This window comes from Martes martes (assembly GCF_963455335.1).
Source record: "Martes martes genome assembly, chromosome: 10".
NCBI lineage: Eukaryota > Metazoa > Chordata > Mammalia > Carnivora > Mustelidae > Martes > Martes martes.
In genome coordinates, this window is record NC_137898.1 from 60,573,647 (window position 1) to 60,596,346 (window position 22,700).

A 22,700-nucleotide genomic window follows, 5' to 3' on the forward strand; every position below is an offset into this window, starting at 1 on the left:
CCCACTGTGATACTGGCACAGTAACAGATAACTAGATCAGTAAAGTAGAATATACAATCCAGAAATACACATGTATTAAAGAGATTTTGGTTTATAATAAAGGTGATATTCCTTTCCTTTTCTGCCTCTAATGTTGCCATTTGGATATAATTCTTGGCACCATGGTAGTGATCTTGAGACCTCAATGGGAACCAGCCTATAAGGATAAGCAAGCAGGGCAAGGATCGCAGAAGAGGATGGAAAGAACCTGAATTCCTTGAGAAGATCAGTGCACCTCAGAATTAGCCATCTCTGGAAAGCCTCACTTCCGAGTTTCTGGTTATTTGAGATTTTTAAAAAGCTACTTTTAACTGGATTTTTAAAGGATCTTTTTAATTTTTTTTTGGAAGATTTTTATTTATTTATTTGACAGAAAGAGAGGGGGAAGCAGGCTCCCAGCCGAGCAGAGAGCCCAATTCAGGACTTGATCCCAGGACCCTGAGATCATGACCTGAGCCGAAGGTAGAGGCTTAACCCTCTGAGCCACCCACGGGCCCCTGGATTTAAAAGGATCTTAACAGAGAATAAGTCAGGAAGTCATTGAAATAATTCATGGGAGACCCCCACCTTCCCAGGCAGCAGCTTCTCCGGGAGCCACAGACTTTCAGAATAAGCTGTCAGAAGATTATTCCCACCACAGGGCTTGAATCTCTGGAACAAGGGGCATCACTCACCTGTCCGGTCAACATCCTTTTTCATGGGCAGTACAGTATAATCTGGTTGCTCATCAGAGGCCTCAAACATCCATGACTTGGGCTGTCGCACGGAATGGAGCTCTTTCTGGGGACACCCCCTGCCTCCAACCCAGTCCCCTGACCCGTCGCGGAGCTGAAACTGCTGTAGGTACGGGATCCGGAAAATCCTGTTTTGGTCCAGGCTTAATTTCTTCAGTCTTCAATTAAGGAAAGTGAATACAGAATCACAGCAATAATGATACTTCAGGGGCACTTACTAAGCAACTTGAGGGAAAGAACATGGATTCAGGCTTGGACACTTATTCCTCTGGTGTGACCTTGAGCCAGTGACTTACCCTCTCTGGGCCTCAATACCCCTATCTCTAAAATGGGGATAATATTCATTAATCTTTCAAGGTTCCTGTAAAGATGAATAAAACAATGTAAATGGCTAGGCACAAAGTAGTATTCAGTAAAGGGTACCTGAATCTAAAGTAAATTTTCCAGGAATCTAAAGCTTAACCATTTAAATGTCAGCATTTTCCATAATTTAATGGAATACGTAGAATTCAGCAGTTAACCTTATCTTTCTGATTCTTTTTTTTTTTTTTTTCTTTTCTGTCCCCTCTCTCAAGGGTCAGGAGCCTATCTCTGGTAATATCTCCTTTTATCCTCCTTTCTCTTTGCCACTTCTAATCCAGACACTTGATCAGAAATGTCCTACTGATGCCCCACTTTTATGGCTGAGCTAAAAGTCAGAGGGAAGAAGTGAATCACCCACGGCCACACAGGAGAGATAAGTGGTGGAGCCGGGATTTAAACCCAGGCCTTTCGGATTCCAGAGCAGCACTCAGGGTGTGGGCTAGGCTAGGGGTGCAGGTGGCCCTACAGAGAGGGGACTGTGGCTTTACCTTCTGAGCCCGGCCAGGCTGGCAAAGCAGTTGGGGCTGGCGAGCCTGTTGTCATCCAGCATCAGCGTCTCCAGCGCTGGGAACCTCAGGATGTACCTCCTGCTTGTCAGTGATGTTACAGATGCTTCCCTGTGAGTGCAAGGATCCTGGGTAATGAGCAAGGGTAGGGGACAAACTCTACCATCCCCAGGAAGCAGGAGCGGGGATAGGAAGAGATGGAGGACAGGGAATCAATCAAGAGGCATAACCAGCTTGGGAACTTCTCTAGTGCCCCTAAGACATCCCTGCAGAGAGGGACCAGAAGGTGTAATTTCTCCCCCAACTGACCTTCTTCCCCAAATCCCACTCATACATCAGTCTTCTGTATGGAGAAAGGTTGCACATATTCACAGATGGACTCAGTGAGACTGGGTTGGGGCAGGATGAGGCCACTAGGAATGCTTGTGGAAAATAACAGAGTGACCAAGGCATGACCAAGTTGAGGGAAAACATTCTGCAAAAAGAATACTGAACACTTTTGGGTCAGGTCCAACTCCTGGGTATGCTGCATCACCCCAAGTATCAGTAACCGTGGGAGCATCAGGAGACAGAGCCCTTGGCATGGACCACAGCTTTGGTTCATGTGGGGTAAGGCAGGCTGGCCACAGTGAGGCTCTTCTCTAAAGTGACTCAATAAAATGCACACATCAGTAAGGAGCTGCAAAGTCTCTTAAAACTCAGACTCTCTGAGGAGTCCCAGAAACACCTGAGAGTGGAATTCCATGGGCTGAGATCCTGAATCACACTGGTGGGGCAGGAAGCTCTGGTATTTTAGATACTACCATTAATGTGGCCTGACTTATGTCCCCAGGTGGATGAGACCTAGGTAATACTTTATTTTTTTCAACTTTTTTTTTTTTTTAAAGATTTTTGGTTTTTAAGTAATCTCTATACCCAACACGGGGCTTGAACCTACAACCCTAAGATCAAGAGTCATGCTCTACCAAGTGAGCCAGTCATGTACCCCTAGGTAATTCTTTTTAAGTATACAAAAGCAGATGACTCAAATCATGTTTTCATTTCTCCCTCCAACTCTCTCCGCTCCATACACCCAAATGAACACTCAACACACTCAACCAAGAAGGAAAGAAGCCTTTAGTTGATGGTATTTGAAGGTCAGAGATGACTCTCTTCCTCTCCTGAAGGAACCAACTTTCATGCACTAAATTTTTTATTTCTACCACAGAGCAATTACAGGAGGGTACACAGCAGCTCTGTTATTTATAGTTAATTGACCCATCTCTTTGTTACTCCAGTCAGATGTGAAAGAGCTAAAAAACAAGCCTTTAAAAAAATTCCTCTTACACCTCATAATGGAGAAGCTCTATCCCGTCTCTTGTGACAAGTTATAGTGTTTTGCCTTTTACAAGTTTCACCCTAATTATAACATATAAAAGCTTCATTTTGTCTCCAAAACAGATGTTATAAAATAGGGGGGAGTCAGTAAGTGGGTAAGGAGGACAAGATGCAAGGCTTCAGACGACAGCATCAGGCTCTTCTACTAGGTCCTTCCCATGGCAATTTTGGAAGAAGAGCTCTCTGAAGTGGCAGGAGTCTATTAGTGTGGAGAGGCTGAGGTTTCTGGCTGTTCAGAGTGATGCTATTTTTATTATACCTTCTCTTGGCAAAAGGAATTAATAGCATTTAAAATATGATAGATTTGACTAATTTTTTTAGAAGCTAAGAGTATGCCCCAGTGACTGGATTCAGGAATGGGAACTGGTGTGCTGGATTAGAAGAAACTTGGGAATGGGGGTCAGCAGCCCTGGCCTGTCATTCTGGCGCTGCTGCTGTTTGGTTTCCTGGGTAACTTCAAGCTGGTGCTGAGCGTCTCTGGTCCCGGTCAGTTCTATCTACACGATGAAAGAGGATGTCTTTTATTTCACATTGTAAGACTTTGCACGAAGCTAAAAATATTGCTGAACAAACTGGACAAAGAGCTGCAGTAAAACAGATGAAACTGAGCAAGTGATAATGTCCATGAAAATGTCAGGTCAGCTTCTGTGGTAAGATACAGAAAATGCACCATGCAAACACAGAATGTGGGAGATGTAGCTTCCCAACTCACTTGTGTAAAAGAGGACTTATGATGTGGCTGCTAAAAAAGCTGGTGCTCTTTTAGGAGGCATTTTGAGGAAAACAGTGGTTAGAAAACAGAAGGTAACCATCCCCCTCTACTCCGTGGTGGTCCATCCTGGGGGGCAGACTTGTACAGTCTAAGGGGGGACAGGGAATGGGCCACATGGGAGACCCAAAGTCTCAGATGCCTATCCAAACAAGTAACGGGTAGGCTGATGATGGAGTAGGTCAAATACAATCCCCCTAACTCACCCAGACATAGTCATATGATCGATCCGGAAATGGAGACACAAATAGTTCAGAGTGGATGAGCTATGTGGTGAAATGGAAAAAAGTGAAGAGAAAGGAGAATGCAAAAGCAGAGAGAGTCAGGTCGTGAAAAGCCTTGTGATCAATGTTAATGGTGTTTATCTTTAGAATGCGGAGAAGCTGCTGAAGGCCTTCAAGCAGGGCAGTGATAGAATCAGAGGTGCTTTTAGAAACATCCCTCCGGCTGATGATGAAGAGGGTTGGTTAGGAGGTGATAAGGAGAAAGAAAAATGTGACAGGTCATTAGCTGTATCCCAAGTAGCAGGGGCTGTGTTGATGGGCTACAGAAAGTTTGAGAAACATTTAGGAAGCACAACTCATTGCCTCCAGTGACTGAATGGATGTGCAGAGTGAGGGATGGAAGAATGCAGACTGATGCCCACGTTTCTCACTTAGACAACTGCACAGCTGATGGAGAGCGGCTCCTGTCACTGAGGCCAGGGACATAGGAGGAGGAGATCTCGGCATGGGCATGGGTGTGATGACTTTGGTATGATTAAGTAAAATATATGGGCTCATAGCTCAGAAGATGGATGTGAGGTAGAGATATAAAGAAGACATGGGAAAGGATGAAACCACAAAGAAAGATTATAAAAATTAAGAAAAACAGTGGGTCAAGAGTGGACAGCTGAGGACCATCAACATTTAAGAAGTTGGCAGAAAAAGGGGAATCCACAGAACATTCTGTGTGTGGACAGACAACTAGGAAGAAAATAACAGTTTGTTTGGAGCCTCACAGCTTTCAAAGCACAATTATTTCAATTGATACTCTGATGTAAATAGGAGTACATTTATTCTCCCCATCTTATATATAAGGAAATGGAAATACCTAGTGGTGAAGACTTGCCTTGCATTATGCAACAAGACTTCCCACTGAAAACAACTAAAATGATGAATAAAACCTAAAAAGAAAAAAGATTTATCATTTTAAAACATGTAAGAGATGTGAAGACAGTAAAGCAGTCATATGCCAAAATCTAAAAATCCAGAGACAGAAACCAAGCACAAGAAGCCTTTTTAGACACTTCCTGATCTTGCTGAAATAGCATGTAATTGGAGACCCCCTACATGAACGTAGGATCCTAAACAGACACACTCAGGAGAGCGAGAACTAGCACTAAACCCACACTCCTCATCCCAGAGCTAGGGTAAAACTACCTTGGAATGAAAAGAAGGGAAGGGGGAGGGTATACTTGTCCTTGTGCAAAATTGTAGCCCAAATTTGTATCATCAGAATGGCTCAGAGAATATCCAGCTAGTTTGGTTTAGTTTAAAATGGTTCCATACTGAGTGCCCCTACGCACCTGGCCAAAATAAATGGAAAGGTTTATGGTATTGCAGACTAAATAACTGGGCCAACTCTCTGAGTATAAACTAGAAAATCCAGATAAAATATATATATTAAAAACAATTTTCTTTAAGGTATCTGGGAACTAACAAGCTGTGAGAAGTTAGGGGGCTAAGATCAAAGGGGATTCTGCAACATTTGGGGTCTCTTTTCCCCTAGGGCTACCTGCTGACTCCAGAAGTGGCAGACAGGCTGAGATGCTAAGCAGAGATTCTGACAACCTTGCTAGTCTAGGGGCCAAGAGTCCAGGGTGCACCAGGGAAGGGGGTTCCTGATAAACTGCCCCTGCTTTAAGTTAGGGCTTTGAAGGACTAAATCCTACAGGAAGGTGTGAACTAGAAATAGTGTGGTCCTTGCAGAGACTGAAGACTAGCTTCAAATAATTATGCGTGAACTATACAATAAAAAAAAAAAAAATCTAGAGCTGGTGAGAATAAAAATGATTTGAGTTGCCCAAAGGGAGAGTCACAGCCTCTTATTCAGTTTCCTAATTCCATTTAATTAAAAACAAGCTTAAATCAAAGTAAAAATTTAGTTCTTCAGTCACCCTGATCATATCTCAAGTGTTTAATATGACTGGTGGCTACCATATTGGACAATGCAGATCTAGAACATTGCCAACATTGTGGAAAATTCTATCAGACAGTCCTAAACTAGGCCTTTCAAGGATTACTAGACAATATCTGCAAATCAGTGCTAATGTCTGGGGATATGAAAGGTATGGTGGTCTATCACTCAAAGCAGGAAGAATGGAAATTTAGCCCGTGAATGAACCCAGTGAAGTCATCAGCCTACTTTTTGGTTACCTCCCCAGTTCCTGAATGTATAATTAGAACAGACATACTAAGTGACTCACAGAGTAACCACATGTGTTTACTGACCAACAAAGTGAGGACTATTACAAAGTGAGGACTATTACAGCAGGAAGGGACAAATTGAAGCCCCAGTTAATCTGCTTCTAGAACAATAAGCTGAAAGTTATTCTGCAACCCTGAGGTAACTACAGAGACTACTGCCATCACTAAAGACAAGAAAGGTAAAGATACTGGGTCTTACCATACTCCTGCTTAACTTGTTTTATTCGGCTTGTGTAGAAGACAGGTCATGAACAATGACTATAGATTACCGCAGACTTAATCAAGTGGTGATTCCAATTTCAGCTGCTGCCCCACATGTGGACTCTTCTTACTACAGTACATCAACACAGCCCCTGGCACTTGCAATACAGCTAAGGACCCATCAAATGTTTTTTTCTCTTTACTGGTGAATAAGAACTGCCAGGAGCAGTTTGCTTTTGCCTGACAGGGACAACAGTACATCTTTGCCCTCTTCTCTCAGGGCCACATCAACATCAACTCTCCCAGCCTACATAATCTATTACACATCTACTGCTAATCCACTTTGGTATTCCACAGAACCTCATGTTGACTGGACCTGATGGGCAGGAAGTTGCCAATACTCTAGACAATTTAGTAAGATGCATGCATGTCAGAGAATGGAGGGAAACCCCACAAAAATTCAAGGAACTACCACCTTGATCGATTTTCTTGATGTCCAGGTAGCTGGGAGCATGCTTGGATATACCTCCAATGTGAAAGACATAATCCTTCACCTCGCACCACCTCTTACTTAAGAAAAAGGCACAAAGCTTTGTTGGTCTTTTTAGATTTGGGAAGCAATGCATAAAACATTTGTGCTATTCTAATCCATTTACTGAGCATCCCAGGCGATGCCAGTTTTGTGTCAGGCCCAGAGCAAGATAAGGTTTTGTGGGGCGCCTGGGTGGCTCAGTGGGTTAAAGCCTCTGCCTTCGGCTCAGGTCATGATCCCAGGGTCCTGGGATCGAGCCCTACATCGGGCTCTCTGCTCAGCAGGGAGCCTGCTTCCTGCCCTCTCTCTGCCTGTCTCTCTGCCTACTTGTGATCTCTGTCTGTCAAATAAATAAATAAATAAATAAAATCTTTAAAAAAAAAAAAAAAGATAAGGTTTTGTAGTAGGTCCAACTGCAGTGCAAGTTGCTACCTGTGCACATTTATGTCATTGGCCAGTGGCACTGGGCAATATGACTCAGCAGGTCCAACTGTGCTCTAAATGTCTAGGGCAAATGGGCGTGCTGTATAGTACAGGGTTACCATACGTCCTGGTTTTCAAGGACACTCTGGGTTTTCACCCGTTACCCTAAAATAATTAACAGTGTTCCTTTTCCCTCTCAGGTTTGTCCTGGTTAGATGGATAGGTTATATCATTTCTAAGAATAGAGCCTTTTATAGGCCCCAATTGCAGAATTATTTTTTAAGTTGTTTTCTTTTTCTAAGTAATCTCTATACCCGACATGGGATTCGAACTCATGACCCCAAGATTTAAAGTCAAACACTCTTCCAACTGAGCCAGCCAGACACCCCGCAGAATAATTTTTGAGCCAAGTTATGCCCTATTCTTTTTTCATTTGAGAGAGAGAGAGCACGAGCAGGGGGAGAATCGAAGAGAGAGGAGGAGGGACAAGCAGACTCCCTGCCAAGTGGGGAGTCTGACACAGGGCTTCATCCCAGGACCCCAAGATCATGACTTGGACTGAAGTCAGATGCTTAAACCAACTGAGCCACTCAGGCACTCCAAAGTTATGCCCTATTCTGTGGATAACTATTCTCCTTTTGAAAAATAGTTTCTGGCTTACTACCCCATGTTGGTGAAGACTGAACAGCTGATCACAGGAACATGAAGTGACCATGTGACCTGAGTGGCTCAACATGAACTAAATGTGCAGAATTCCCTCAGCAAGTGAAAGCAGTATGTGAGATCCAGCTCAAGCAAGTCTGGAAAAAATGTGTGAATGAATATGGCTCAGATTCCTACGATGCCTACTCCCGCTGTTACCTCTCCATCAAAGCACCACTAAGGTTCTGTGAGCAGCTGATGTAAGAGAAAACCCCCTAGCTGGGTTTACAAATGATTGTTCATGATATGCTGACACTAAAAGACTATTACAGTATTACAACTTTATACAGGGGTGACTCTGAAAAACAAGGGAAGAAAAATCCTCCCAATAGGTAAAACTTAGAGCAATGTATCTATCTGTCTATTTTTTTAGTTTTCGCTGATTCACAGGCAGTGGCTAATGGTTTAGAAGAATAGTCCAAGCTTGGAAAAAAAAAATGTAAAACCGCTGAGAGCAAGGTCTAAGGGGAAATTATGTGAATGGACCTCTCAGAATGGATAGAGTATAAGGATTATTTGCATCCCATGTGAATGCTTCCCAAAGGCTATCCACTTTAGAGGAGACTCTCAGTGACTAGGTGGACAAGATGACCCAGTCCATGAAGTCAGATGGTCCCTCTCCTCAGATACCCTAGTGCTTGAAAAATGGCCTTTAGCACAGGCATGAAGGCTACACACATCCCCTCACCAAGGAGATCTGGCTACCACCCCTGCTGAGTACCCAAATTGCCAAGAGCAGAAGCCAATGTTGAGCCCCTACCATGGCACCATTTCTGCAAGAATTAGCCAACCACCTCGTGGGAGGATGACTATAATAAGCACCTTCCTTCATAAGAGGAGCAGTGTTTTGTTTTGTTGCTTACCAGAATAAACATGTGTTTTGGATACAGATTTACATTCCCTGATATTCTGCCAGCATTGGCATCAAGGGACTTACAGAATATCATATTCTTTATCCTAGTACCTCACATAACATTACTTCTAACCATGGAACACATCTGATAGCACATAAATGCAATGATGAGCCCATAAACATGGAATTCACTTTTTTACCATGTTCCCCATCAGAAGCAGCTGATCTAACAGAAAGGTAGTTTTTTAACAACTTATTTATTGTACCAGTTAGGAGACTAACCCCTGTGAAGATAGGGCTCTGACTACTAAAAAGATAAGGTTTCACATAAACCAGCAACCAGTACTGATGCTGTTTTCCTCATAACCAGAACATAGGATCTAGGAATTAATGGAAGGAAATGAGAACAGATCCTCTTACAATCATCCACTTGCAGAATTTTTGCCTCCATTCCTACAAGTAGAGGTCTTAGTTTCCTAGGGAGGAATACTTTTACAGAGGACACAAAGAATAGTTTCTCTTAACTTGAACTTGAGATTGCTACTGGCCACTTGGGTTCCTCAATCCACCAAACGAATAGACAAAAAAAAGGGAGCTTACTATATTGGCTGGGTGATTGATACTGATTATCAAAAGTAGGTATGATTGCTGTTATACCTTGAGGACAAAAAGAAATACGACTGGAACCCGGGGAATTATAAGGTATTCCTTCTAGGAGTGTCATGTCCATTAATCAAAGTTAATGGAATTTCTGCAAGATGAAGAGTTCTGAAGATGGATGGTGGTGATGGTACAACAATAATGTGAAGGGACTTACGTGAATGCCACTGTACATTTAAAAATGGTTAAGACAGGAGGTGCCTGGCTGGCTCAGTCAGTAGAACACCCGACTCTTGATCTCAGGGTCGTGATTTTGAGCCCCATGTTGGATATAGAGATTATTTTTAAAAAATTTTTAATGGTTAAGATAGTAAATTTTATGTTATGTGTTATGTTACCACAATTTTAAAAAGCATTAACAGAAAACTACCACAACCTAATAAAAAAGGATTCATAACTCTGATCCTTCAGGAATGATCATTTAGGATATCATGCCAGTTAAAGAGCCCAAACTGCCAAGGTGCTAGATAAGGGAGAAGGAAACATTAAATAGGTGATGAAGGAAGGATTCATAAATGTGTACTATGGCCTCTGGACCAGTTAAGAAAAGATTATTGTAGCAAATACATATATTTTCTTCTCTGCTTGTTGTGTATAAATTACTAATGGTGAATGACTTTGCAACTTAGTTTTTAGGTTATAAAATATCTACTTGGCACTGTGACTGCTTTACAAGAGAAAATGATATCATTCAGAAATGGATACAGCGACCTATGGACCGGTCTCATATCCCTTTATAGAAGAGGGTGAAAGTATCTTCATGGAAAAGGAAAAGATCCTTCACTTAAGATAAAAGCATATTGTGATTGCTAGTGTTGTAAGGAAATTAAATACGGAGAGAAGGAGGAGAGTAGATGTTGGGCTTCCAAGGGCTGGGTGGCACCAGTCATCTGCCTATGTGCTCTTGAACTTTATTCCTTTCCTTTGTGTTCTGCTATATATTTTAAGGGGCCAGGGTCACCCCTAACCTACACTTCCCGACCGTCTTTCCAATTGGCTTCCAGTGAGATACTGCCAAGGTGGGGATTGGTGAGACTGGAAGGCCAAAAGAGGGGGAGAAGTAATAGTAATTATGATTTTTTTCAAGAGTCCTTCTCTTTTAGAGGTATACACTGGATTATTACAGATGAAACTACATGAATCTGCAGTATTCATTTATAGCTAGATACATCTGAGATTTTTCTTTTTTTTTTGTTTTTAAGATTTTATTTATTTATTTGACAGATAGAGATCACAAGTAGGTGGAGGGGGGGTGGGAAGCAACCTTTCGCTGAGCAGAGAGCCCGATGCGGGGCCCGATCCCAGGACCCTGGAATCATGACCTGAGCCAAGGGCAGAGGCTTTAACCCACTTAGCCACCCAGGCGCCCCCATCTGAGATTTTTCTTAAGAATAATTTAAGGTGGGGTGCCTGAATGGCTCAGTTAGGTAAGTGTCTGCCTTTGGCTCAGGTCAGGATTCCAGGGTCCTGGGATTGAGCCCCATGTTGGGCTCCCTGCTCAGCGGGGAGCCTGCTTCTCCCTCTCCCTTGGGTGCTCCCCCGCTTGTATGCTCTTGCTCACTCTGTCAAATAAATAAATAAAAGCTAAAAAAAATAAAAAAAAGAAGTTTGGGTATGGTGGGGGTATAGATTAAACAGGATTGGCCGTGCCCTCAGAACTGTCAGGCAATAATCATTAGGTGATGGGTACATGGAAGTTCATTTTGCCATTGACTCTACTTCTATGTGTGTCTGAAATTTTCATAATAAAATGCCAACTATTAACTCTCCCCATGACAAACATTTAAGTCCCCTCAATTTGCAATACCTCAAGTGGTTTTCATATTCTTGACTTGACCCTGACTGATGTGTGTCTGGTCATAGAGAAAGTCTGCCAACACCAAGGGAAAAAAAAAAAAAGATGTATGCATGTGCCTGAGAAAGTAAGTGAGAGAAAGATGAGAGAGAGGTTACACACATGATCAAGAAAGACACTGAGATGCATGTGGAGTCCTGACAACATGCTGTGCACCTGTATACAGCCTTATGTGAATCCAGCATTCACCTTAGGACTTTACAGGTAAATGAGCCAAAAATTCCCTTTTGGTTTTATTGGGGTTCTTGGGGGGGGGGGAATTATTTATTTATTTTAGAGAGAGTGCACGCATGCAAATCAGGGGAGAGGGAGAGGAAGCGAATCCTCAAGCAGATTCCCAACTGAGTGCAGACCCCAATGTGGGCTTGATCCCATGACCCCAAGACAATGACTCGAGCCAAAACCAAGAGTTGGATGCTCAACCAACTAAGCCACCCAGGCACCCCATAAATTCCCTTTTTGGTTGAGCTAGTTTGAGTTGACTTCTGTCACTTGCAAACAAAAGGAGCCTAATGAAATCCCTAGTACAATGATCACTACTATTATCCAAACTCCTTGGGTAACTAACCAACTACTATCATCACTATAAACTCCATCACATCTGCCATCATCACAACAAACATTATCACCATGACTTTTGCCTACACCATCTCTAAACTGGTTAACATCCATTGAATAGGTACTTGTGCTAAAGTACTGACTCCTCATCCAGGTGCTTCAGATCAAAGATGGCTAAGACAGAGCCTCTGCCCTCATAGTGCTCACAATACTTTTGGGAGACTCTATGTATTTCACCCATTTATCTATTATTTACATATATATACCTATTTGTGAGACATAAGTCACAACAGAATATATAAACTTCTAACTACGAGGGAAAACATTAAATTCAACAGATGCTTAGAGAAGGGAAGAAGTATGGTCTAAAGCAGTCAGGGAAGGCTTCTGATAGGGAGAGGAGGAGGGTCTGAGCAGGTCCTTGGAATATATGCAGAATCCACATGAGAAGAGAACATAATGGTCATAAGTGTGGTCTTTGGATCAGATGGACTTCATTAAATTCTGGCTCAGTCACTTATCAGCGGTTACTTAACATAGCTGTGCCTCAAATTCCTCATCTATAAAACACAGATAATAACAGGACACCTGCTTCATAGGGCTGTTTTGAGGATTAAATGCGTTAACATGTATAATGTGCTGAGAACAGTGTCTGGCACATAGTAAGCACATGTACATTGCATTAGCATTATTATTATGATGAATATTGCATTGACTATTATTATATTATGGTCAGAAAGCACAGCCTGAACCAAGGTGCAGAATGGGAACATACAAATCTCAGTAGGTCTGTGAAGGGATAAGTCTGTCAAGAGCAATACCCACAATTTACCAATGACCAATCAGAGACAGGGAAAGTAACTTGCTAGATACCTGAGGGTCTCCTAACAGCATAGGAGAATGTGAAGACACCCATCTGAGGCCTAGTCATTCTTTGGGGCCCCATTCCCATGACTGGGTTTCCTAGGAGCTTCGGTAGACAGCATTTTTCCCTGCTCTGAGCACTCACAGACGTCTTTATAGCACTTTTGAGCTGCTCTGGGCTATTACCTTGCATATTTGCACCCAAAGGTTCACGAGGGAACACATGGGATGGACCCTAGGATGTAGAACTTACTGTTCTGTGACAGCCAAATTGGGTGGCAGGGAAGTGAGCCCATTGCCTGTGAGGAGCAGGACACGGAGGTGCGGGAGAATCCCCAGATCACAAATGGCCTCTGCAGTCAGGCTGTTGAAGGAAAGGTCCAGGAACTATGGTACAAAGATAAAAGATGGGAGAACAGAAGTACTACACATGACAATGATGCTCATACATGAGGTGGGGGCTCACTATTTTTTTTTTTAACCTTCTAGGCAACCCCATCACTCATAAGCCTAAAACCTTCTTTTTTTTTTTTTTTTAAGATTTTATTTATTTATTTGACAGATCACAAGTAGGCAGAGAGGCAGGCAGAGAGAGAAGGGAGGAAGCAGGCTCCCTGCTGAGCAGAGAGCCCGATGTGGGGCTCGATCCCAGAATACTGGGATCATGACCTGAGCCGAAGGCAGCGGCTTTAACCCACTGAGCCACCCAGGCGCCCCAAGCCTAAAACCTTCTTGACTCTCTGGATTAACATTCAAGGCGTACTATAGTCCGTTCCCGGCCTATTTGCTAGCTTTAGCTCCCACTACAAATCCTGATTTATCCTGTGGTGCTGACCAAAGTGACTCCTTCCCTATTTCCTGCACCACCCCACCTAGAGGTGTTTGCTTGAGCTTTTCACTCAAACTGGAGAGCTTTTCACTCTCCATGTATCTGAATTTAAGCCCCAGAAGGCCAACTCAAAAGTTGCCTCCTTATAAAACTTCTCTTAATTTACCAGCCAATTGGAATCTCTCTCTCCCCTGAATTTGAGTGCTTTATCTAGGGATACTTCTCATGGTCAACCAGGTACCTGATAGGGAGATACACATCTGAGGAACAGGGATGTTGGTACATGGATGTGCCTAGCATAGCCTTGGCACATGATGATAGGCTAGACCATAAACTTCCTGGTCAACAGCCATGTTACTGTATCACTATATCCTTGTAACCTAGACAGGACCTGGTACATAGCAGGTGCATATAAAAAATCAACTGAAATGAACTGGCTTATGAGGGCAATAATCCAAACTGTCACTATCAACCACTTTCTAACTGGCCACCTAGATTCATGAAATAGTTGACTAGGTCAGGGTCCAGTCAGGAAACTGAGTTTCTGTCTGCAAAGACAAAGACAATTGTGATAAATGATATCAACCCAATCTTTGTTCTTTTTCTTTTGGGCCTTTACACACTCACGTAAGCTCTCATGTGTAAGTCCACTTTCTTTCCTCCCTCTTTTTCCACACGTACTCATTGAAGCCTACTGAATGGAGGCATTTCAGCATCTTACCCAGTTGTTTGACCACATCAGTGTTACACAATCAATCAGACATATAAACAAGTGGCTGTAGGCCACTACCAGAGGAGGACTGGATTTGGTCTGACTCCACTGTAGTAATCAATTGATGGATTCCGTAGACCTGAGTTTAAATACTGGTCAAATTTGGGATTTGGGCAAATTACCTAACCTGAGCTTCTATAAAATAGAAATAATAATGAATTCTTATGAAAAACTACGTAGATAAAACCCTTAGCATGAGTCTGCTACATAGTAAGTATAGTTAATGTTGGCTGTCATCATTATAACCATCTCTTCATTCAAGGACCATATGCTAAAGGCTTACTCTGTACCAGCCTGTCCTCTGTTAGCTCACAACCTAGCTGGTCAGGTAGATAAACATATGTTTCTACTAAGTAGCAATGCTGCTGGGATAGAGGTCTGAACACAGACCAGTGGAAGCACAAAGAAAGGAACAATCAGCTCTACCAGAGGATCCAGGAGACTTCACAGAGCAGGTGACGCTGGAGCTGTCCTCAGAGACTAGTCGGTATTCACCAAATTGTTAAAGGCAAAAAACCAAGCAGTGCAGCCAGGAGACAGGAGGTAGCGTACTTTGTTCTAAGGACTGCAAATAGTTTGGGTATGACTAGAGTCCATGGTATAAGAGGGTTTGAGAAGACTGGGCAGACTGCGAAAGCACCAAGGGAGTGATGAGTTCATGCTGCCATCAGCAAATTCCAAATTTTGAGAGTTCACACTAACGGGTGATTCTATTTGGCAGGGGCAAAGACAGAAGCCTTTAAGGAGGAAGACCTGGAAAGGGGGCTCAGATAATCATAGGTAAAGGTGGGAAAATCCTCTCCCTCATAGCAGTCAATGAGACCTATGGATTTTGTCTCAATATCTCTCATACTGTTCCCTCCAACTCATGCTTCATGCCAGCAGCCATACCTATCACCCACTGGATATTTCAAACTCCTTAGTGAGGCTTCCAAGGCTTCCCACAGTCTCTCTTCTGCTACCTCTCCAGGCTCACCTATCACTACTCCACTGTGTTTCACTTTCCATTCCAATCACACTGAGCTGTTTCATCAGTGTGCTAGCTCAGGAGTGGGTAAACTAACACCTCTCAGCCATTTCCATCCTGCTGCCTCTTTTGTAAGGCCTGTGGGCTAAGAACAATTTTTACACTTTTAAACGGTTGAAAAAAGATCAAATGAAGACTACTGTGTGAAAATTATGTGAAATTCAAATTTCAGCATCATAAAGTTTTGTTGAAACACAGCCACACTCATTTTTTTATGTGGTATCTATGGCTCCTTTCCTTCTCTAACAACAGAGTTGTCTAGTTATGACAGTTGTGACTAGTTATGACAATATAGACCACAAAGCTTAAAATATTAACTTTATAGAATAAGTTTACTGACCCCTGTCCTAGTTGATTTGGTTACTTAATGTTGGGGCCAAATCTGCTCTCCACAGAATCAAGGGCAGCTCAAAGAAATGAATAGTTTTAGAATCACAGGTCACAGAACTTCACAGCTGACCCAGAATTTGCAGAGGGGGATACTTAAGTCTCAGAGAAGGGAAGTGATTTGGCCAAGGAGCTATGTCAAAATAGTGGCAGAACCAAGACAAGAAACAAAGTCTCCTGACTCTCAGGGCCCGGCTCCATCTGAGACTTTTTCAGACCGGTATGCAAAAAATCAAATCATGGCAAAGTTAAGTTTTTCTAAGTTGACTGCTGAAGAATTCTACTCCTCGGGTGGCAGCCTTTCTGGCAAACAAGAACGGAAGATTCCTAACCTACTGTATCTGCTGAGTCACATCAAGTTTTATTATACATCAAAGTATTCATTACTGTGAACTGCAAATTCAGGACTTTTGACAGTTTTATGTTTTTTCTTAGAGAGACCTTATAAATCACAGAGATAGAAATAAATGATTAGCCAAGAGATTTCCTCTTCTCATTTACATTCGGCATCTTGACTTTGGTCTGCTCTCTTATGTAAATAAATTCCCTTGGGTCAGGCTGGGTCTGCCAGATAAATAATCTTTATCAGAAGCTATCAAACTAAGAAATAGGGCATCTAAGTCAATCATGATCAATCAGTAGATCCAAGCTAGTCAGCTGTGGGATCAGAGCCTACAGTCATGTTCCCTCCCCAGGGCCTATGGGCACTTGAATTAGGGATTTGAAATAGTAGAGGAGAGGAAAACAAGATGCCTGGCACAATGCATGACAATGTATGACACACACAATGACTACTTTTTAAAAAAGTAAAAGAACAAAAAAATGGAAGTTCATAAGAAGCTCCCAAGCCTGTCGATAAAGGAAATGGCTACCTCTCTCTCTAGCATCTGGAATCTGTTTCCCACTGTTTATACTAAAATCTAGTATTCAATTTTATTTTTAACATAGCAAAAAATTACCAGTTGTTGTAAATTTCTACTCTCTCTGTTTTATTGGACTTTTAAGAGCTCTGCTTCCTGGACAAGTCCGACGACAACTCCTGTTCCAAATCATAGTAAATCACCCCATCCTCAATATGACTTGAAACCACGGAGAGAAGGTACCATTACATCCAGTATAGCATGTTTTAAGAACAAAAGGACAAATAACCCATTTAAGAAGACTGTCGTCCCAAGCAGTTAAAGCTTTTAAAAACTCTGGCATACAAAGGCCATCAAGTCTGAAATATTCACTCTTGTGAAAGAATTCTCTCTCTCTTTCTGGCAAGACTAAGTTAAGTGAGGCTTTTGTGAAGAGTGGTTGACTCTTGATGCTGGCAGATTAAATAATTTAAGTTATCAACTCTTTGGGGTCAACGCCAAGGCTTATGACGCACAGACATTCTGCTGAGATCTGAATATAAAACACTTGTACTATAAGGCCAACACATGGGAAAGAGCAGCTATGGATGTACAAATGTCAAGAGTGTGCTACACAACTATACGCCAGCAAATGTGACAATCTGGAAGAAATGGATGCATTCCTAAAAGTGTATAAACTACCTAAACTGAACCAGGAAGAAAAAGAAAATCTGAACAGACCCATAACCATTAAGGAGACGGAAGAAGTCATCAAAAATCTCCCAACAAACAAGCCCAGGGCCAGATGGCTTCCCAGGGGAATTCTACCAAACATTTAAAGGAGAGTTAATCTCTATTCTCCTGAAACTGTTCCAAAAAATTGAAATGGAAGGAAAACTTCCAAACTCATTTTATGAGGCCAGCATTACCTTGATCCCAAAACCAGACAAAGATCCCAGCAAAAAGGAGAATTACAGACCAGTATCCTTGATGAACATGGATGCAAAAATTCTCACCAAGATACTAGCCAATAGGATCCAACAGCACATTAAAAGGATTATTCACCACAACCAAGTGGGATTTATTCCTGGGCTGCAAGGTTGGTTCAACATCCACAAATCAATCAGTGTGATACAATACATTAATAAAAGAAAGAACAAGAACCATATATGATACTCTCAATAGATGCTAAAAAAGCATTTGACAAAGTACAGCATCCTTTCTTGATCAAAACTCCTCAAAGTGTAGGGACAGAGGGTACGTACCTCAATATCATCAAAGCCACCTATGAAAAACCCACAGCAAATATCATTCTCAATGGGGAAACACTAAGAGCTTTTCCTGTAAGGTCAGGAACACGGCAGTGATGTCCACTATCACCACGGCTATTCAATATAGTACTAGAAGTCCTAGCCGCACCAATCAGACAACAAAAAGAAATAAAAGGGATCCGAATCAGCAAAGAAGTCGTCAAACTCTCACTCTTTGCAGATGATATGATACTTTCTGTGGAAAACTCAAAAGACTCCACTCCAAAAATGCTGGAACTCATACAGGAATTCAGTGAAGTGTCAGAATATAAAATCAATGCAGTGAAATCAGTTGCATGCATTTCTATACACCAACAGCAAGACAGAAGAAAGAGAAATTAAGGAGTCAATCCCATTTACAATTGCACCCAAAACCATGAGATACCTAGGAACAGACCTAACCAAAGAGGCAAAGAATCTGTACTCAGAAAACTTTGAAGTACTCATGAAAGAAATTGAGGAAGACACAAAGAAATGGAAAAACGTTCCATGCTCATGGATTTGGAAGAACAAATACTGTGAAAATGTCTATGCTACCTAGAGCAATCAACACATTTAATGCAATCCCTATCAAAATATCATCAATTTTTTCAAAGAAATGGAATAAATAACCATAAAATTTATATGCAACCAGAAAAGACCCCGAATAGCCAGAGGAATGTTGAAAAAGAAAGCCAAAGTTGGTGGCATCACAATTCTAGACTTCAAGCTCTATTACAAAGCTGTCATCATCAAGACAGTGTGGTACTGGCACAAAAACAGACACATAGATCAATGGAACAGACCAGAGAGCCCAGAAATGGACACTCAACTCTATGGCCAACTAATCTTTGACAAAGCAGGAAAGAATGTCCAATGGAAAAAAGACAGTCTCTTCAGCAAATGTTGTTGGGAAAATTGGATAGCCCCATGCAGAAGAATGAAACTGGACCATTTCCTTACATCACACACAAAAATAGACTCAAAATGGATGAAAGACCTCAATGTGAGACAGGAATCCATCAAAATCCTTGAGGAGAACACAGGCAGCAACCTCTTTGACCTTAGCCACAGCCACTTCTTCCTAGAAATATCGCCAAAAGCAAGGGAAGCAAGGGCAAAAATGAACTACTGGGACTTCATCAAGATCAAAAGCTTTTGCACAGCAAAGGAAACAGTCAACAAAACCAAAAGACAAATGACAGAATGGGAAAAGATATTTGCAAATGACATATCAGATAAAGGGCTAGTATCCAAAATCTCTAAAGAACTTCTCAAACTCAACACCCAAAGAACAAATAGTCCAATTAAGAAATGGGCAGAGGACATGAACAGACATTTCTTCAAAGAAGACATCCAGATGGCCAACAGGCACATGAAAAAGTGCTCCACATGACTCGGCATCAGGGAAATACAAATCAAAACCACAATGAGATACCACCTCACACCAGTCAAAATGGCTAACATTAACAAGTCAGGAAACACGGTTGGTGGGAATACAAGCTGGTGCAGCCACTCTGGAAAACAGCATGGCGGTTCCTCAAAAAGTTGAAAACAGAGATACTGTACAACTCAGCAATCGCACTACTGGGTGTTTACCCTAAAGATACAAATGTAGTGATCTGAAGGGGCATGTGCACCCGAATGTTTATAGCAGCAATGTCCACAACAGCTGAACTATGGGAAGAGCTTAGATGTCCATCAACAGATGAATGGATAAAGAAGATGTGGTATATATACACAACGGAATACTATGCAGCCATCAAAAGAAATGAAATCTTGCCATTTGCAATGACATAAATGGAACTAGAGGGTATTATGCTGAGTGAAATAAGTCAATCAGAGAAAGACAATTACCATATGATCTCCCTGATATAAGGAATTTGAGAGGCAGAGTGGAGGGTTTGGGGGTAGGAAAGGAAAAAATGAAACAAGATGGGATCGGGAGGGAGACAAACCATAAGAGACTCTTATTATCACAAAACAGACTGAGGGCTGCCAGTGGGAGGGGAGTAGGGAGAGGGTGGTTGGGTTATGCACATTGGGGAGGGTATGTGATATGGTGAGTGCTGTGAAGTGTGTAAGCCTGACAATTCACAGACCTGTACCCCTGGGACAAGTAATACATTATAGTTAACAAAAATAATTAATAAAAATAAATACATTAAAAAAAAAAAAGAGTATGCTACGGAACTTATAGGAGTCCTGTTTAATCTCACAGTCATCTCTTGGCCTACAGTCTAGGCCTTTAGCCTCCTTTACCTGAGCCCACTGGAGCCAATCTGGCTCATTTGGACCAGGATGGGTCTCTGGCATCAGTCCATAATGCCTCTAGTTCAGCTGGTCTGATCTGTGCCAAGCACTTAACCTCTAAGGCTCCATAACCCCCACTGGATCCAGATCTCCCCTCAAACTCTCCTTCTTACTCTGTTTAAACTCAATTTTCTGCACAGACCCCTTTGGCATGAAGTTTGGCATTTATTTTCCAGGACCACACACAATGGCCACAGGTATGATATAGTCTCACCTATTTGCCACTGCTGCCACTACCACTACCCTCATGATCACCACCAACCCCACCACCCTCTGCAGAGGACTGCTGAGAAGCAAGAGTCTGGCTATAAAGGCCCAGAGAGCTCCTTCCCAACAGATGTAATCAGTAGGGACCTTTATACCCATTCTTTATAAAGAAACAGGTGGGCACCAAAAACTCCCTACCTCCAACTTACTTCCAAGAACTTAAAGTCTCCGTATTTCACGTAGACTGTTTTGATTCCATTAAATGCGAGCTCCAGTTCCTTTAAGGTTGGAAATGTATGAAATGCCTCTACAGGGAGAGGAGAAAGAGAATTAGCTACTTGTAAAGGAGCTAAGAGAAAGCTGTTAACAGTGGTCACTTACTGGGTTCCCACTGACTAAGCTTATGGTCAGGTGCCTTATACACATGGCCTCTAAATCTCTAACACCCCTGAAATAAGGGTTACTACTCTCATTCTACTGCTGAGGAAACTGAAGCTCGTCTAAGCTAAGTGATTTGCTATAAATGGAATTGCTGGGAAGTGAAAGGGTCAAGAATTGAGTCTATGTTTAACTCCAAAGCCCATTTAAAAATTATCTTTGTTATTTCTTATTATAAAAGTAAAACATGTCTACCAAAAAAAGTTTAAAAATACAGAAAAAGTTCCCTTTAATCTCAACGCCCAGAGATAACCATTGAAAGTTTCATACAGTGAAACACACACACACACACACACACACACACACACACACATCTTTTTACACAAATGGAATCATACCATACACATTGTACTCTGATTTGCCTTTTTCCCTTAACAATATGACTTAAAGATTGTTCCATGCCGGAGTGCCTGGGTGGCACAGTTGGTTAAAATGTTCAACTCTTGCTTTCAGCTCAGGTTGTGATCTTAGGGTTTAAGACTGAGCCCCATGTTCAGCTCCACTCTGAACCCCACTTTGAGCCCTGTGCCAAGCCCTGCATCACGCTCCACACTCAGTGCAGAGTCTGCTTTAGTTTCTGTCTCCCTGTTCTTCCCCACCTCCGCCCTGCGCTTTCTGTCTCTAATAAATAAATCTAAAAAAAAAAAAAAAAAGAGCTTGTTCCATGTCAAAACATATAGATCTGCAAAATGTCTGAGTTATGTTCTTTATTACAGATATACCCTAATTTACTTAACCATTCCCCTATTTTTTTTTACAATTTTTTATTTTTATTAACATATAATGTATTATTAGCCCCAGGGGTACACATCTGTGAACCATTCACCTACTGATAGCCTTTGGGTTGTCTGGATAAAAAGCAAGAGCCCTTTTCCCCTTCTGCATGAGAACTGGTCTTTGGGTTAACTTTCTAGCCCTTTTCCCTGGTAATCTAAATAGATGGTATGGTAACATAGTTGTTATATTATAATGGTAAAAATGATGCCAGACTGGTACCTCACATCTGGACTAGAAGTAACCATAAACATCTGAAGGGGCACCAGAAATTTGGATTTCCCTATGTGTGGTGAATCCCATAATTAGTCACATCCTTTGCTAGAACTCTAGGAGCTATGTCTATGGAACATTACAATAGCTATTTGCTCCTTTGGGTAATGAGGCTTCCAAGCCAGAATGGCTCCTACATCTACCAAATGAGAGTCTTACTGTCTTGGACCTGAGCAGGGGGCTGCAGAGAATGGCCTACAGATGGCTGCACGGACTGCTACAGTAGGCACTGCTGTGAGACCCCACTGAAGAGGAACCGCAGATGCTGTGCTGCAGGTATACTGTGTGGAATGACTTAAAGCTCCCTGGTATCAAGTGGGGCCTGTGGTGGTCTTGGGAGTCAGAAGGTTCAGTAGATCCCATGGAAAAGATTGCTTAGTAGGTATTTCAGGATGTTTCCAATGAATATCCTTGTACGAGTGTGTTTCTGTAGAATAAATTCCTGGAAGGGAGACTACTAGATTAAAGGCAATGACTATTTTAAGAGACATTGCCAAACTGTCTTCCAAAGATGTTGCATCAGTATTTATTATACTTCTGCTGGTTTAATGAGAGTATCCATTTCCCCATCAATGCTGGCTGTCATCAATCAGTCCTTCTTATATTAGCTAATATTTGATAGGCAAAAAATGGGATTTTGATGCTGTT

The 22,700-nt window shown here is 42.0% G+C and overlaps 1 protein-coding gene across 3 annotated transcripts in view; it reads right to left on the bottom strand.

The window, feature by feature from the left end:
• XRRA1 (X-ray radiation resistance associated 1) overlaps window positions 1-22,700 on the bottom strand; it is a 65,591-nt gene that overhangs the window by 25,016 nt on the left and 17,875 nt on the right. For 2 of the 3 annotated variants that reach the window (XM_080815798.1, XM_080815799.1), the window contains exons 7-10: window positions 20,777-20,874; window positions 13,158-13,291; window positions 1,625-1,753; window positions 714-931 (exon numbers count right to left, since the gene is read on the bottom strand). In XM_080815798.1, the coding sequence (XP_080671924.1) occupies window positions 714-931; window positions 1,625-1,753; window positions 13,158-13,291; window positions 20,777-20,874 (579 nt within the window). The remainder of the gene's footprint in view (window positions 1-713; window positions 932-1,624; window positions 1,754-13,157; window positions 13,292-20,776; window positions 20,875-22,700) is intronic. The other variant, XM_080815800.1, reaches the window with a different exon arrangement.